General features: G+C 42.3%; 2 protein-coding genes across 9 annotated transcripts in view; both read right to left on the reverse strand.

Annotated features, from left to right (window-relative positions):
- Nucleotides 1-2,289, reverse strand: part of dner (delta/notch-like EGF repeat containing) — a 78,753-nt gene extending 76,464 nt beyond the window's left edge. For both annotated transcript variants that reach the window (XM_061719173.1, XM_061719172.1), the window contains exon 1: nt 1,772-2,289. In XM_061719173.1, the coding sequence (XP_061575157.1) occupies nt 1,772-2,065 (294 nt within the window). In that variant the 5' untranslated portion in view covers nt 2,066-2,289. The remainder of the gene's footprint in view (nt 1-1,771) is intronic.
- A 1,878-nt stretch (nt 2,290-4,167) lies between these two features.
- Nucleotides 4,168-12,068, reverse strand: part of trip12 (thyroid hormone receptor interactor 12) — a 63,673-nt gene continuing 55,772 nt past the window's right edge. For all 7 annotated transcript variants that reach the window (XM_061719176.1, XM_061719175.1, XM_061719181.1 and 4 more), the window contains 15 exons: nt 11,607-11,680; nt 11,191-11,390; nt 10,853-10,980; nt 10,402-10,553; nt 10,137-10,279; nt 9,848-10,004; nt 9,585-9,683; nt 8,656-8,770; nt 7,397-7,551; nt 7,051-7,215; nt 6,657-6,821; nt 6,450-6,563; nt 6,099-6,193; nt 5,742-5,845; nt 4,168-5,634 (listed from right to left, as the gene is read on the reverse strand). In XM_061719176.1, coding sequence (XP_061575160.1) covers nt 5,438-5,634; nt 5,742-5,845; nt 6,099-6,193; nt 6,450-6,563; nt 6,657-6,821; nt 7,051-7,215; nt 7,397-7,551; nt 8,656-8,770; nt 9,585-9,683; nt 9,848-10,004; nt 10,137-10,279; nt 10,402-10,553; nt 10,853-10,980; nt 11,191-11,390; nt 11,607-11,680 — 2,063 coding nt within the window. In that variant the 3' untranslated portion in view covers nt 4,168-5,437. The remainder of the gene's footprint in view (nt 5,635-5,741; nt 5,846-6,098; nt 6,194-6,449; nt 6,564-6,656; nt 6,822-7,050; nt 7,216-7,396; nt 7,552-8,655; nt 8,771-9,584; nt 9,684-9,847; nt 10,005-10,136; nt 10,280-10,401; nt 10,554-10,852; nt 10,981-11,190; nt 11,391-11,606; nt 11,681-12,068) is intronic.

A 12,068-nucleotide genomic window follows, 5' to 3' on the forward strand; every position in this document is an offset into this window, starting at 1 on the left:
TATAAAAGCAGTTTGTGGACGGCCCTTTGACCTGATCATCTGCATCGCCCCGATAATAAATTCTTGCATAAATGAGTTTTCATCTCAAGCACACACACACACACACACACATTGGTGTGCAGCATAGATGACGTCAACACTGCTAGTATCCACTGTAACTTTGAACTACTTTGAGTGTGTGCAGAAGTGCCCCCCCCCCTCCCCCCAAAGAAAAAAGGAGTGCTGTAGGGGGGAGAGCAGAAACTCTTCCAGATATAAGCACCAGTTTCACACACAAGTCTACCCGAACACACATGTACCATTTTCACCCAGCATCTCTTTGCTGCATGCTCTTCCTTCCTGTTGCCACAGCAACGCAGCACTCCGGCAACAGCACATGCTCTCATTTAAAAGCCATTTGAGAAGTGCAGTATGTACATCTGAATTTCCCCGTTACTGAAACACGTGCAATTCAAAATATTTCTGATTTCTGGCCATTTCAGGCCTGCTCTCAGTAGCTAACGGACAATAAATAACATGTGCAATAACCATATGTGCAATATCTATGCAATATCTGTCTGTCTACCTCACACTCATTATACCTGCTTTTTTGCACAGTTTTTTTTTTTGCAATGTATATACTGTCTATATTTTGTAATTATATATATATTTTACTTTTTACATTTTTAGCCTCTTCCCTGTATGTGTGTGTTAAGTGTACTACTGCTAACATGTGAGTTTCCCCATTGAGGGAGTAATAAAGGATTATCTTATCTTAATAATGGGAAGTGGTGTTGCAATAGCTGGAACTTGTGATTTGAGATGGAAATAATATCTATAGGACACAATAATGTGAGCAGTACTCGAGTTGAGGGGGGATGAGGGGGGATGGCATCCCCCCTGAAATAAAAACTGTCAAAATCATCCCCCCTGTAAAACTGTCATCCCCCCTTTCCATCCTTTATGTCATTTCATCAATGAATGTGGTTTTACTGCTATTTCAACATTTAGAGTCATCACCAGAAAAATAACTTATTTTCACATGTTTCAAGTAAATTTTCTCTTGAAATAAGTAGGAAAATCTGCCAGTGGGATTTATCTTCTTATTACAAGCAAAAAAATCTTGTTCCACTGGCAGATTTTTCTACTTATTTCAAGTGAAAATCTACTTGAAACAGGTGAAAATTGTTGTTTTTTCCAGTGATGAGTCTTGTTTTAACTGTAATGAGATTTATTTACTAAAATGATATATTTTAACTAGAAATAAGACAAATATTCTTGTTAAGATTTTGAGTTTTTGCAGTGATCAATTTTACTTATCCTATGAAGGACAGAGTCATATTGATAAGTTCAGAAAACTGTTTTTTATTTTTGTGTTTTGATGCATTTGATGTAAGCCCAGTGGATATTTAAAGCTTACAGAAGGCTGCATTTAACTGCTGCTATGTCATTCCTGCAGTATTTCTGCAGGTGTTTTGGTCACTGCTATTATTTGTAATATATTATATTATTTGTAATCAGCACAAATTATCTGTCCCCATATGACAAAATCCACCATCCCCCCTGATTTTTATTTACAACTCGAGTACTGAATGTGAGCATAAGGAAGCAAATGCAGATCTACAATTTTGAAAAGCAATCACGTTGATTTCTTTATTCCTACACAGAAGCAGTTCGGTGATTTTGGTGGCAGTTAAGACTGATTTATGGTCCCGCGTTACACCGACGGCGTAGGCTCTGCGTCGGTGTAACGCGGAAGCATAAATCCGCTAGACAGCTCGGCGGGTCGTACCTCGCAGTTGCGGCCGGTGAAGCCGCGGCTGCAGGAGCAGCGGTACTCCCAGCCGGACGGCAGCGCCGAGCACAGCCCTCCGTTCAGGCAGGGCTGGCCCTCGCAGGGCTCCGGCCGGGCCGGGGCCGGGGTGGGGGTGGGCTCGGCCGGCGCGGGGGTGTCCGGGGCCAGCTGGAAGGGAGAGGGGACGGCCTCCGTGAGGAGCAGGAGCAGCAGCAGGGGAGACAGCCTCCACGCAGCCCTGCTGGGACGGCAGGAGGAGGGAGCCGGAGCTCCGGAGACACCCGCACACATCCTTATCCCTCAGTGCTGAAGGCTGCTGCTCTATGGTGGGTCTGCCCTGGCTCTGCTGGTGCTGCTGCTGGGGCTGCTGGACTCTGGACCACTGAGAGGTGTGTGAGAGGAGAGGAGGAGAGGAGGCTGCTGATGCTGAGCCTCAGCTGAGAGCAGGAGGACTGATGATGGAGAGGAGGATGAGGGAGAGGAGGTAGAGATGCGGGGAGAGCTATTGGTTCTGCTCTGTCTCAGAGTCACAATGACGAGGATTGCTGACGACACACACTCCCTCTCTCTCCCTCACACACACACAATCTCTCTCTCACTCACACACACACACTCACACACACACACACACACACACACACACACACACACACACACACACACACACACACACTCCCTCTCTCTCTCTCTCTCTCTCTCTCACACACACACACACACACACACCCTCGCTCTCTCCCTCTCTCTCTCACTCACACACTGACACACACACACACTCTCTCTCCCCCTCTCTCTCTCTCTCTCTCTCACACACAATCTCTCGCTCCCTCTCTCACACACACACACACACACACACACACACACACACACAAACACACACACACAATCTCTCTCTCCCCCTCTCCCTCTCTCTCTCACACACACACACAATCTCTCCCTCTCACACACTCTCACACACACATCCACACACACACTCTCTCTCTCCCTCTCACACACACACACACACACACACACACACACTCTCTCCCTCACTCACACACACACTCCCTCTCTCTCTCTCCCTCTCTCACACACTCACACTCTCTCTACCCCTCTCCCTCTCTCTCTCACACACACACTCCCTCTCTCTCAGACACACACACACACACTCTCCCTCTGCAGCATCACCGTCCTGAGCACTTATCGGTTCTCAGGGAGCTCTTACTCTCCTCATCTGGAGTCTCATCCTCACCTCTGGTTAGTCCACACAGAGGGAAGAAGGGATGGAGGGATGAGGGAAGAGGCTGGGAGACAGAAGGATGAGGGTCCACAGCTGTGCCAGGAGAATAGCCGCTGCCTGGTGATGCCTGGAGGGGATGATGCTCTCTGAATCTAAAAGCAGCTTAAGTATTGAACATGCTTCTGAACATTTGGAAGTTCCATCTTATCAATTCACTTTTGACTCCAAATAAACAACAAAACAAAGACAGATTTAAGTGTCTCTCTTTACTCGTCTTTTACAGCTGAAGCCTCCCTTGAACTCTGGGCTGCTGCACCACTTGTCACTCCACTGATGCTATTCTGGGTTCAGGGCCAGAATTATATTCGGGCGCTCGGGGGAGAGACATTATCCTCACACGAAGATGCTGCCATCACCATATTCAAGGTTAAGGGGATGGCAGTCAAAAAGTTGTGCTCCAGCCTTCTGTTCCTCACATAAATGACGTGGAGGATTTGGGCTAAATATTCAAATCGCAGAGCTCACAGAGGTGTGACGAGGTGCACCTACACAAGTGTGTGAGGACACAAATCCCATGAGTGATATATACAGGTCTACTCATTGCAGAAAACTGTGCACTCGTGCTTTAATCAGGTTGGTAGCACCATTCCTGGCGTAGACTGCAAACAGAGGTTGCTGGTTGAGATCCACACACAGCACGGGCTGCATTAACACTCGCTAGCAGGACAAAAATGGTCCTCATTGTTCACACTAATCATTTTGCTCCAGAGGAAATCTGGGTCAAATAATAAAGCCAAGCTGATTAAATAAGAGGGGGGGGGGGGGGGGGGGGGGCAGTCTAGGGAAGGTTGGCATATTACTGTTTAATTGCTTATTGCAGCACCCACAAACATTTTATGCAATGTTTAATCAAAGGATTAGTGTCGTTTGTACCCGACTCATGAAGCCCAGTGGTGGGTAAAGCTCCAATAATAACCAAAAGTGTTGTTATACCCCAATAAGACCTCAAGTGAAACATACCAGTTAACGCATCTCTATGGCAACTGAGCTAAACCAGACCGTGCTGGAGAAAACCAGGAGAAACACATTTATAAACAGACTCAGCTTTCAGAGATGAGGTTTCAGAATGTAGCAAGCGACAAGGTGGATGAAGAAATAAAACCCAACTATGACAGAATGAGTCAAACAGTTACTTTATTTATGTTCAGGTAAAAACATGAACCTGATGCAGTAAATTATTGCAGATCTTAGAAACCAGCACATGAACGATTGGGCCAGGAGAGCAAACAGTGGCGCCCTCCTCTGGCCACAGACTGCAGGTGCACACCACGGTTCGTTCCAAGCCAGCAGTGCAAAGAAAAAAAATAAATCAACTACAGCAAGAAATAAAGACAATATAGAAAATTAAAAAAAGATAAGCAGACATTCTCACCTCAAACCAGGTGTGAAACTGCATATATACTTTATTCCATAAATGAACTTGAAATGCTATCTGGCCATGAAACGATAAAATGAGACCAGCCAAATTTTGTGCCCAGCTACATTGTGTGTCGAGGGTTGCTCGGAGTTTGGTCTTCCAAGATAACCCTACACATCCAGTAGGGCCGAACAGAAAGACACCAACTCCATGAAAAGAAGAGCAAAACAAATTTACCTGATCAACACATTAACTTACAACTCTCAATTTGAGCTGAAGCTCTCTATAATGAGGAGGCCAGAACACAATCTCAACTCGGGTAGGGAAAAAAAAAATATATATATATATATTTATATATGAGCTCATCACTACCCGCATTCAACCAACTGCAGCTCTCATTTCCACAAATGGAAGCAAAGACAAAGGAAGGGGGAGGGAGCCGAACCAAAATGCAACACACAAACCAGGGCCAATATAATACAGAACAAAATGCCAACTGACAAAATGAAGGGAGACATGAAAACAAAGAGCTATTCTATCAAACGTGTAGAATGAGCAAAGTCTGCAAATTTTTCTGTACAAATGATCTTTGGAGCTAAAGTAAACCTAGCTTGCTCATGGACCCCCCCTCCCCTCCCTCTCTCTCTGAAACCCACCAAGTTGTCCATCACACTTGAGACTTTTTTTTTTCCTTTTGTTTTTTTAAATATCACATAGCAATGCAATTTAAAATGTCACCCAGATGTTTTCATTTTTTTAACATGACTCGACTACTTGTGAGTTTTATTCTTTTATATTTTAAGTTGAGAGTCATGGAACGCCTTTCTTTTCTTTTTTTAAATTATTTTTTTTATTTTTTGAGAGACAGGGCAGCAAATATATATTTAAAGTCTTAACTTCTCTGCAAGCTGCTTTCTCTAACAGGAAGGCTGTACACATAGCCTCAATGTAAGTGATTACAAAAAAACTAAGGAAGTCATGATTTCATCAGTCGCTGAAGAAGGCAAATTTAATGTGAGATGTGATGAGATCAGGAAAGGTGGAACGACTGCTGGCCCTCTCGAGCTGCAATCAACAGTTTCTCTCGCATGATCTCGATGCTAGAGTAGTCAGGCAGCTTCAGGTAGTTGACACACGTCATGACTGAAGGGAGGAAGTCGTCCGGGTTCTCTGTTGACTCAAATGTCTTTCTCACAATTGTCAGAGGGGGATTCAGGCTCCGAAAACCTGAAAATACAAAAGCAACGCCCGTCTGAATATGCAGAAAACTTGCTGCTAACACAGCTAAATCTATTTGACTAAGTTTTCAATAATTAAAGCATGAAAATAGTCACCTCCAACAGGCAGTCTCGGGCTTCCTGTGACAAACTGCAGAAAGAGCCTCTGCTGCTCAGCATCAAAGCTACTCAAGACCTCAAACAGGAACCGAATGGCACGGCTGTAAAAACATAAAACATTAGCCTTCACTTAAAAACAAACTTTCAATATTTTAATCAATTCGATTCCAAAGTTCCCAAAGCTACGCATCACATTTTTCACAGCGGTAATTTTGTAGAAGAAGCAAAGTCCCCTGGTTTTTTAACATGAAGGAAACCTCATACTTTCACATTTCTGCCATAAAATACATACATTTACAGGTAATCAGAACTTGAGCACCACAAATGACTTGCAAAAGTGTAAAAAGATCTCACCTGTCATGCGTGTATCCATGGTCCGGTCGACAACACTCCATCAACGTCTTGACATCCCACGTTTCTGATTTACTGCCACACAGCAACTGGTCGAGCTACGGCAAACACGAGGCAGTCAGTGATTAACATTTTTTTTTTTTTTTTTTTTTTTTAAAAAGAGGTAAAACAGAAACAAAGGTTATTTCACACAAATGTTTGCAAGCTGTCAATTCTTTAGGAATCAAGATGCATTCACATCATGATGATGAACAAGAAATAAAGAACAAATAAAACAGGAGGCTGATCTTTGTTGAGTACAGCAGTAAAAAGCGAGAAGGTGGAAAAGAAGAAAGGGTTTCATTTTGTTTTTACCTCCTCTGGGTAGAAATACTGCAGGTGATGCAAGGGGAAGACTGACTCGAACCCTTCCCTAAAGGACTCAAATTGTCTCGACACTCCTTCATTTAAGGTCCAGTACACCACCAACTACAGGGAGAAAAAATTATACATAAAAAAATTAGACAATAGAGAATTAAGTGCCACATTTATACGAGACCAAAAAACAAACTAATCACATACCCTGAGGTACTCCTCCAGGTTGTAGATGGAGACTGGGACATCTTTGCCACCTTTTTTAAGTTCAATGTTTGGGAATCCTGGAAGAGTGAAGTCCAAACCCAAGTCCTCCACAGAGCAGCCGTTCATGTTCAGGCTTTCTAGAGCCTGCTGTAGAGTCTCTCTAGTCTGATAAACAAATAATAATAAAAAAAGAAAATGTGTGAGAGAGAAAATGAACCCAGGGTGCCAGACATTAAAAAGGAGACTGGTAACAGAAATGCCTATAGAAAGAGCTCCAAAGGGAAGGGTATTATGCGTAGTAAACAGCTGAGAGCAGGATCAAGCATTTCCCTAGAAGACAGATCAAGCATTAATGTAAATCTATGAAACAGAAATCCTGTGTTCAGTGTATTACTTGTGAGCGGTCCTGTTCCAGCCTCTTCTTCTGGCGGATGATGTCCTCCAGGTGCTGGATGGACTTGGCCACACCAGGATCAATGTTCACCAAATCATGGGAGCTTATAGACATCTCATGTCGCAGCATCCACTTATAAAATGGAAGGCCTAAGGGCAAATCCAGCTAGACAAAAAAGAGCAGGCAGAAAGATTGTTTTAAGATCTTCAGTTTAAGCAAAACAACATTTTTCAGTGCATGTGCATTTAAATAGTAGGACATGTTTAAAATGTAACAGCACACATCAATGCACCAGGTGAAATGTGGGTGTACTGATAGAAAGATGGCTGGAAATACAAGTTCTTACCAGTCTGAAGTCCATAATGGCTTTGGCCATTAACTTTCCAAGGAAACGGAACTTCATTTTGATTTTGGCTATGTGTGCTGGTTTGGTTGTCCGACCAAAGGGAACAGCAAACAGCCCTCTGGAGCTGAACATGTACTTAGTGCCCTCTTGGTTTCCTGTTGAACAAAGAGAAGTTGAGGCAGTGCTATGCATGGGAAAAAATATTAGAAAATATACTAGCATTTACATGAACTTTCTTTTTTCCCCTTTTGGTAAAAAAAAAAAAAAAAAAAAATTAAAATTAAGATCGTCAAATTATGGGACTATCATTATCAAAATGCACATTTAACCAACTAAACATATTCTGCCCTAAACAGATGAACTAATACACAGTAGGGCTGCAACGATTCGTCAACGTTGTCGACAAAAATCGATAATCAAAATTGTCGACAATGAATTCCATTGTCCATTGATAGCGTCTCAGCGCAGCTGCGGGTAATAAAACTTCAAAAGTTTGGGAGCATTTCAGCCTCGATACGGCAAATAAAAAGATGTCTTGCAAGGTTTGCAAAGCCGACGTTGCTTTTCACGGGAGTCCGTCGGTAATGCATTTGAAGAGAAAGCACGTCGGAGTGTTGAACGAAACGGGCTCGGCTTGGTAAGATATTAAGCCTATTTTCATTTGTTAAATTAATTTGTTTAATTCGTTAACTTTGTTTATTTCATGTTATTTATTAGTATTATTTGAGCCACTCACAGCCTACTCTCGTGCTATAACCTCAATCATAATTGATGCTGCATGAAAGGCGAAAAAGCTTGTGTGATGATGACAATCTACACAAGTTACACAATTATCATGTTATTAACATTAAATCAGATAGATTTGTCTGGACATTTCTCTTGCGGGATGGGAGAAGACACCAAATCAATGCATCTCTATTATTGTGCGGCATAAATTCTCAGAGTTTTGCGAATGCGGGCGGGAGTGGAACACACACGTTGCGGGCGGTAATGGTCAGAAATTCAGCGGGAGCAGGATGAAGAAAACAGTCCCGCTATAGCAGGGCTCTAGTGCCATCTTTCTTGTGTTTATTATCATTTGCCACATAAAATTAAAGGAACCTCATACTAAATTTTAAAAAAAATTACTAATTATCCGATTAGTTGACTAATCGTTTCAATAGTCGGGGACTAGTCGACTATTAAAATAGTCGTTAGTTGCAGCCCTAATACACAGAACGCATGTGTTGCTTCAGGAGGTGCAGGACATGATGTGGTACCTTTAGGGTTGGCCAGAGTAACTTCCTCTCCTCTCCAAAGACCAAGATCAGCTCTCTGAAGCTCCTGAGATACCAGAGCATAGAACTCCTGAGTGGGACCGAGACCTGTACCGACCTGAAACAAGAGGGAGGAGGAACGTTAGGGGAGGGACTCTGGGACACCAGAGATCACCATTTAGCCTTCTGGAGGCGACTAACTCAATGAAATGATGTTTCCACCCGGAGGCCCCTGAGACATGTCAGTTATTGCTAGTGCTGTCAAGCGACTAAAAAAATTAAGCAATTAATTAAGATCTGTAATTCAACAGACTTGATCAGATGCAGTCCTAGCAATTTACATCCACTTGGGAAGATCATTCGCCAGCCTCTATCGCAGATGTGCGCACGCGCGGGGGGGCTCTCCTCAAGTTTAGTTGTAGCTTGATAAATTGTGCCCGCAACCGGGTGCTTTGTGTTTATGTGGCTAAACTTGAGCTACTTCGGTGGTAAACAAAGTCCACCCCCCCCCCACAATGAGATTCTACCAGTGTCTAATAAACACGCTCAAACACAGCGACAGCCAATCAATGTCTACTTCAAGGTGTGACTGACCGTTGTTTTCCAACCACAACTCAAGCAACAGAAGCCCACCGCACAAACACAGATTTCATAATAAAGCCAACTTGCAGACAGAAAAAGTAAAGTTAGAGATTTAAAAAAAAAATCGATTAAAAAACATAACGTGCTTAATATGCCTGTAATTAATTCATCGCAATGAATGCGCTAATTTAACACCCCTAGTTATTGCTGCTTGCAGGTAAATAGTCAAGTTGCCCTAAGGCCTTTGCTGAGTCCTAATCTTTATTTGGAGCACAGGTTTCTTGCATTTATTTCAACAGTGAAAAAAAAAAAAAAAAAAAAAAAAAAAGAGCAAAAATTAAAGAAGGTACCTCATTCTCGTATTGAATCTCCAGCATTGCCCTGGAGCTCCCGAGGTCCTGCATTACAGACTCTGCCTGTTTAAGGAGCTCGTCGCGGTTTATCGTCCTCTGGAAACAGAAATTGGAAAGAAGGGCATGAATAATGCCAGGTGTATTGTTTTTACATGTTACCGTGTACAGCAGGTTTTAAAGTACACAAGTAGTGGATACCAGAACAGAACAGATGCAAAAGCAAAGTAAATTGTTTTATTGCTGCAACAAACAGACTGCACCTTTTTCCTGTCGAGACGTGGTGCAACTCTACTATCCTGAGAATCTGACTGGTTGATCTCAGGGTTTGTGTCCAGCAAGCGCTGCATGGCTCTGTCACGATCAAAAGCAGTTACATAGAACAACATCTGCCGGGTGTCAAAGGGGAAGAAGAAGGGGCTATAGAGACGGAGAGAAAAATGCAAAGTGTTATTCAAAAATATCCCCTTTATATTTAGCTATAGTGCATTAAAACAGTGAATCCTGTGACAGATTCACCCATCAGATTTCACTCATCAATACTGAACATACCAGCTCTTTCCAAGTTCAATAAGCCAGGTAGGGATGTTCCCCGTCATGATGACCAGCGGGTCTTGTAGCTGACGGTTGGCTTTGGCAGTCAGTTTACTGTTGATGAACTCATTTGTAGGAACAATTTCCTTACATGCAGCATTCTATAATTGAAAGAGAAAAGGGTGAAGAATATTTACATCTGGCAATCTTTCCGAGTAGTGCTATCAAAATTATTTTCAAACTACCCAAAATCAAACTCATTACAAGTTAAAGAGAGACTTACCTCATACAAGTAGAACCAGTATCTACTGATGGAGTGTAGAACCCTCACCAGCAAGATGACCTCCAAGGAAGGGTCATCAAATGTTATGGTCTCTGGTGGATCTGAATTGAGGTATGTCTCTAAAGGGCTGACGACACTGGGGCAGACACCATCTATGGAAAAACCATAACTTTAGTGGAACCTGGGAGAAACAGCACAACAGATCGCACGTGCAAAATATTTCTTGCCATTCCATTTTTTCTAATCTCATGAGGAAGAAAATGGCAAATATAAAACATGTTACATACAAAAGAGTTAAAGAAACAAATGCAGTTGGGTTTCTCTACATCTACATTGGGTCAACAGCAGCATATTTTTACTGTCTGCAAGCAATGCTGACCCTACTTTAAATAAAATTAAAAAAAACAGGGAAAACCAAAACTGTCAAATTAATAAGATTTGATATTCTGACCATGCCACAGCTCATCCTGCTTCTTGGCATTGCGAGGTGAGGTTTTGGTGGGAGCAGTCTGGGCTCGGCCCCTCTTTCCTCCCACAGCATCTTTGCTACCATCTTCATCTTCTCTCACAGGTTTATACCTGTCAAGAGATGAGAGAAAATGTCAGCTTATTTTGCTCTGTAGAACACAATAGGTCTCATGCTTGTTAGATGCAAAGACAACTGTTTAAATTGCTTTTAAGCACCAACTTCCTACTGTCCTTTGACAGAGAATGCAGCTCTTTGTTTGCGTGACATGCAGATGAAAAGATTAGAGACAGTATATACAAAGATGTGTGTATTCTTTTTACCATATAGTGTGTGTTTTGGTCCAAATTCCAGCACGTCCAAGGGGATTTGCCTCGTCGTCTGTTGATTCCCTTTCTTCTTCTGCCTGAAGACTATACTGTCGTACAGCCTGGTATACTGTCATGTTGTATGGTAACAAGTGGTCACCAATATAGAACTGTAGCCTGTGGCGAACACTGCCAGAATTGAGGAACTGCGCCGCCTGCATAACCAAAGAATCATATATGCTGTACTAACATTGATAGATTGAGGTCAAATGCAAATATAGAGGATTGGTTTCATACAAGTTTACATATATACAGTATAGACCAAAAGTTTGGACACACCTTCTCATTCAAACAAATGGGGAAGTGTGTCCAAACATTTGGTCTGTATTGTATATGAAAAAGCTTAATTTGACAGAAATGCATTGCAATACCAGTGATTCGTCGATTTCATCATCCGAACCGTCATCATCACTGTCTTCATCCTCTTCCCTGATTCGACCATATCCTACAGACAAACATGCAGAAGAATATTTCAAGAGGCAAATTTACAGCAGAGTTCTACCTGGTTCCGGTAACTGGAGATAAATGTATTTATTTTTTGGGGGGGAAAATTTGAGCACCCTTATTAAATCATATATTGATATTGTTGACCACTACATCATAAAAGTATGTTGCAGCTAAGCTTGGGTCTACTAAAGATTAATATGGAGCAGATTTTCAGGTCTACGGAGCAGCAAGTCATGCCTTCAATCACATAAGTATTCTGGTAAACTGTGGATTCTACACTGTTCTGTGGAGGAAAAAGATGGAAACGAGAACCTGCAAGGCTTACAAAATGAAAGCAGGGGATTTTGGAATAAAAGGAATGGTAATGGCATTTTTCTTTTACATGA

The sequence above is a fragment of the Cololabis saira genome, chromosome 4 (assembly GCF_033807715.1).
Source record: "Cololabis saira isolate AMF1-May2022 chromosome 4, fColSai1.1, whole genome shotgun sequence".
NCBI lineage: Eukaryota > Metazoa > Chordata > Actinopteri > Beloniformes > Belonidae > Cololabis > Cololabis saira.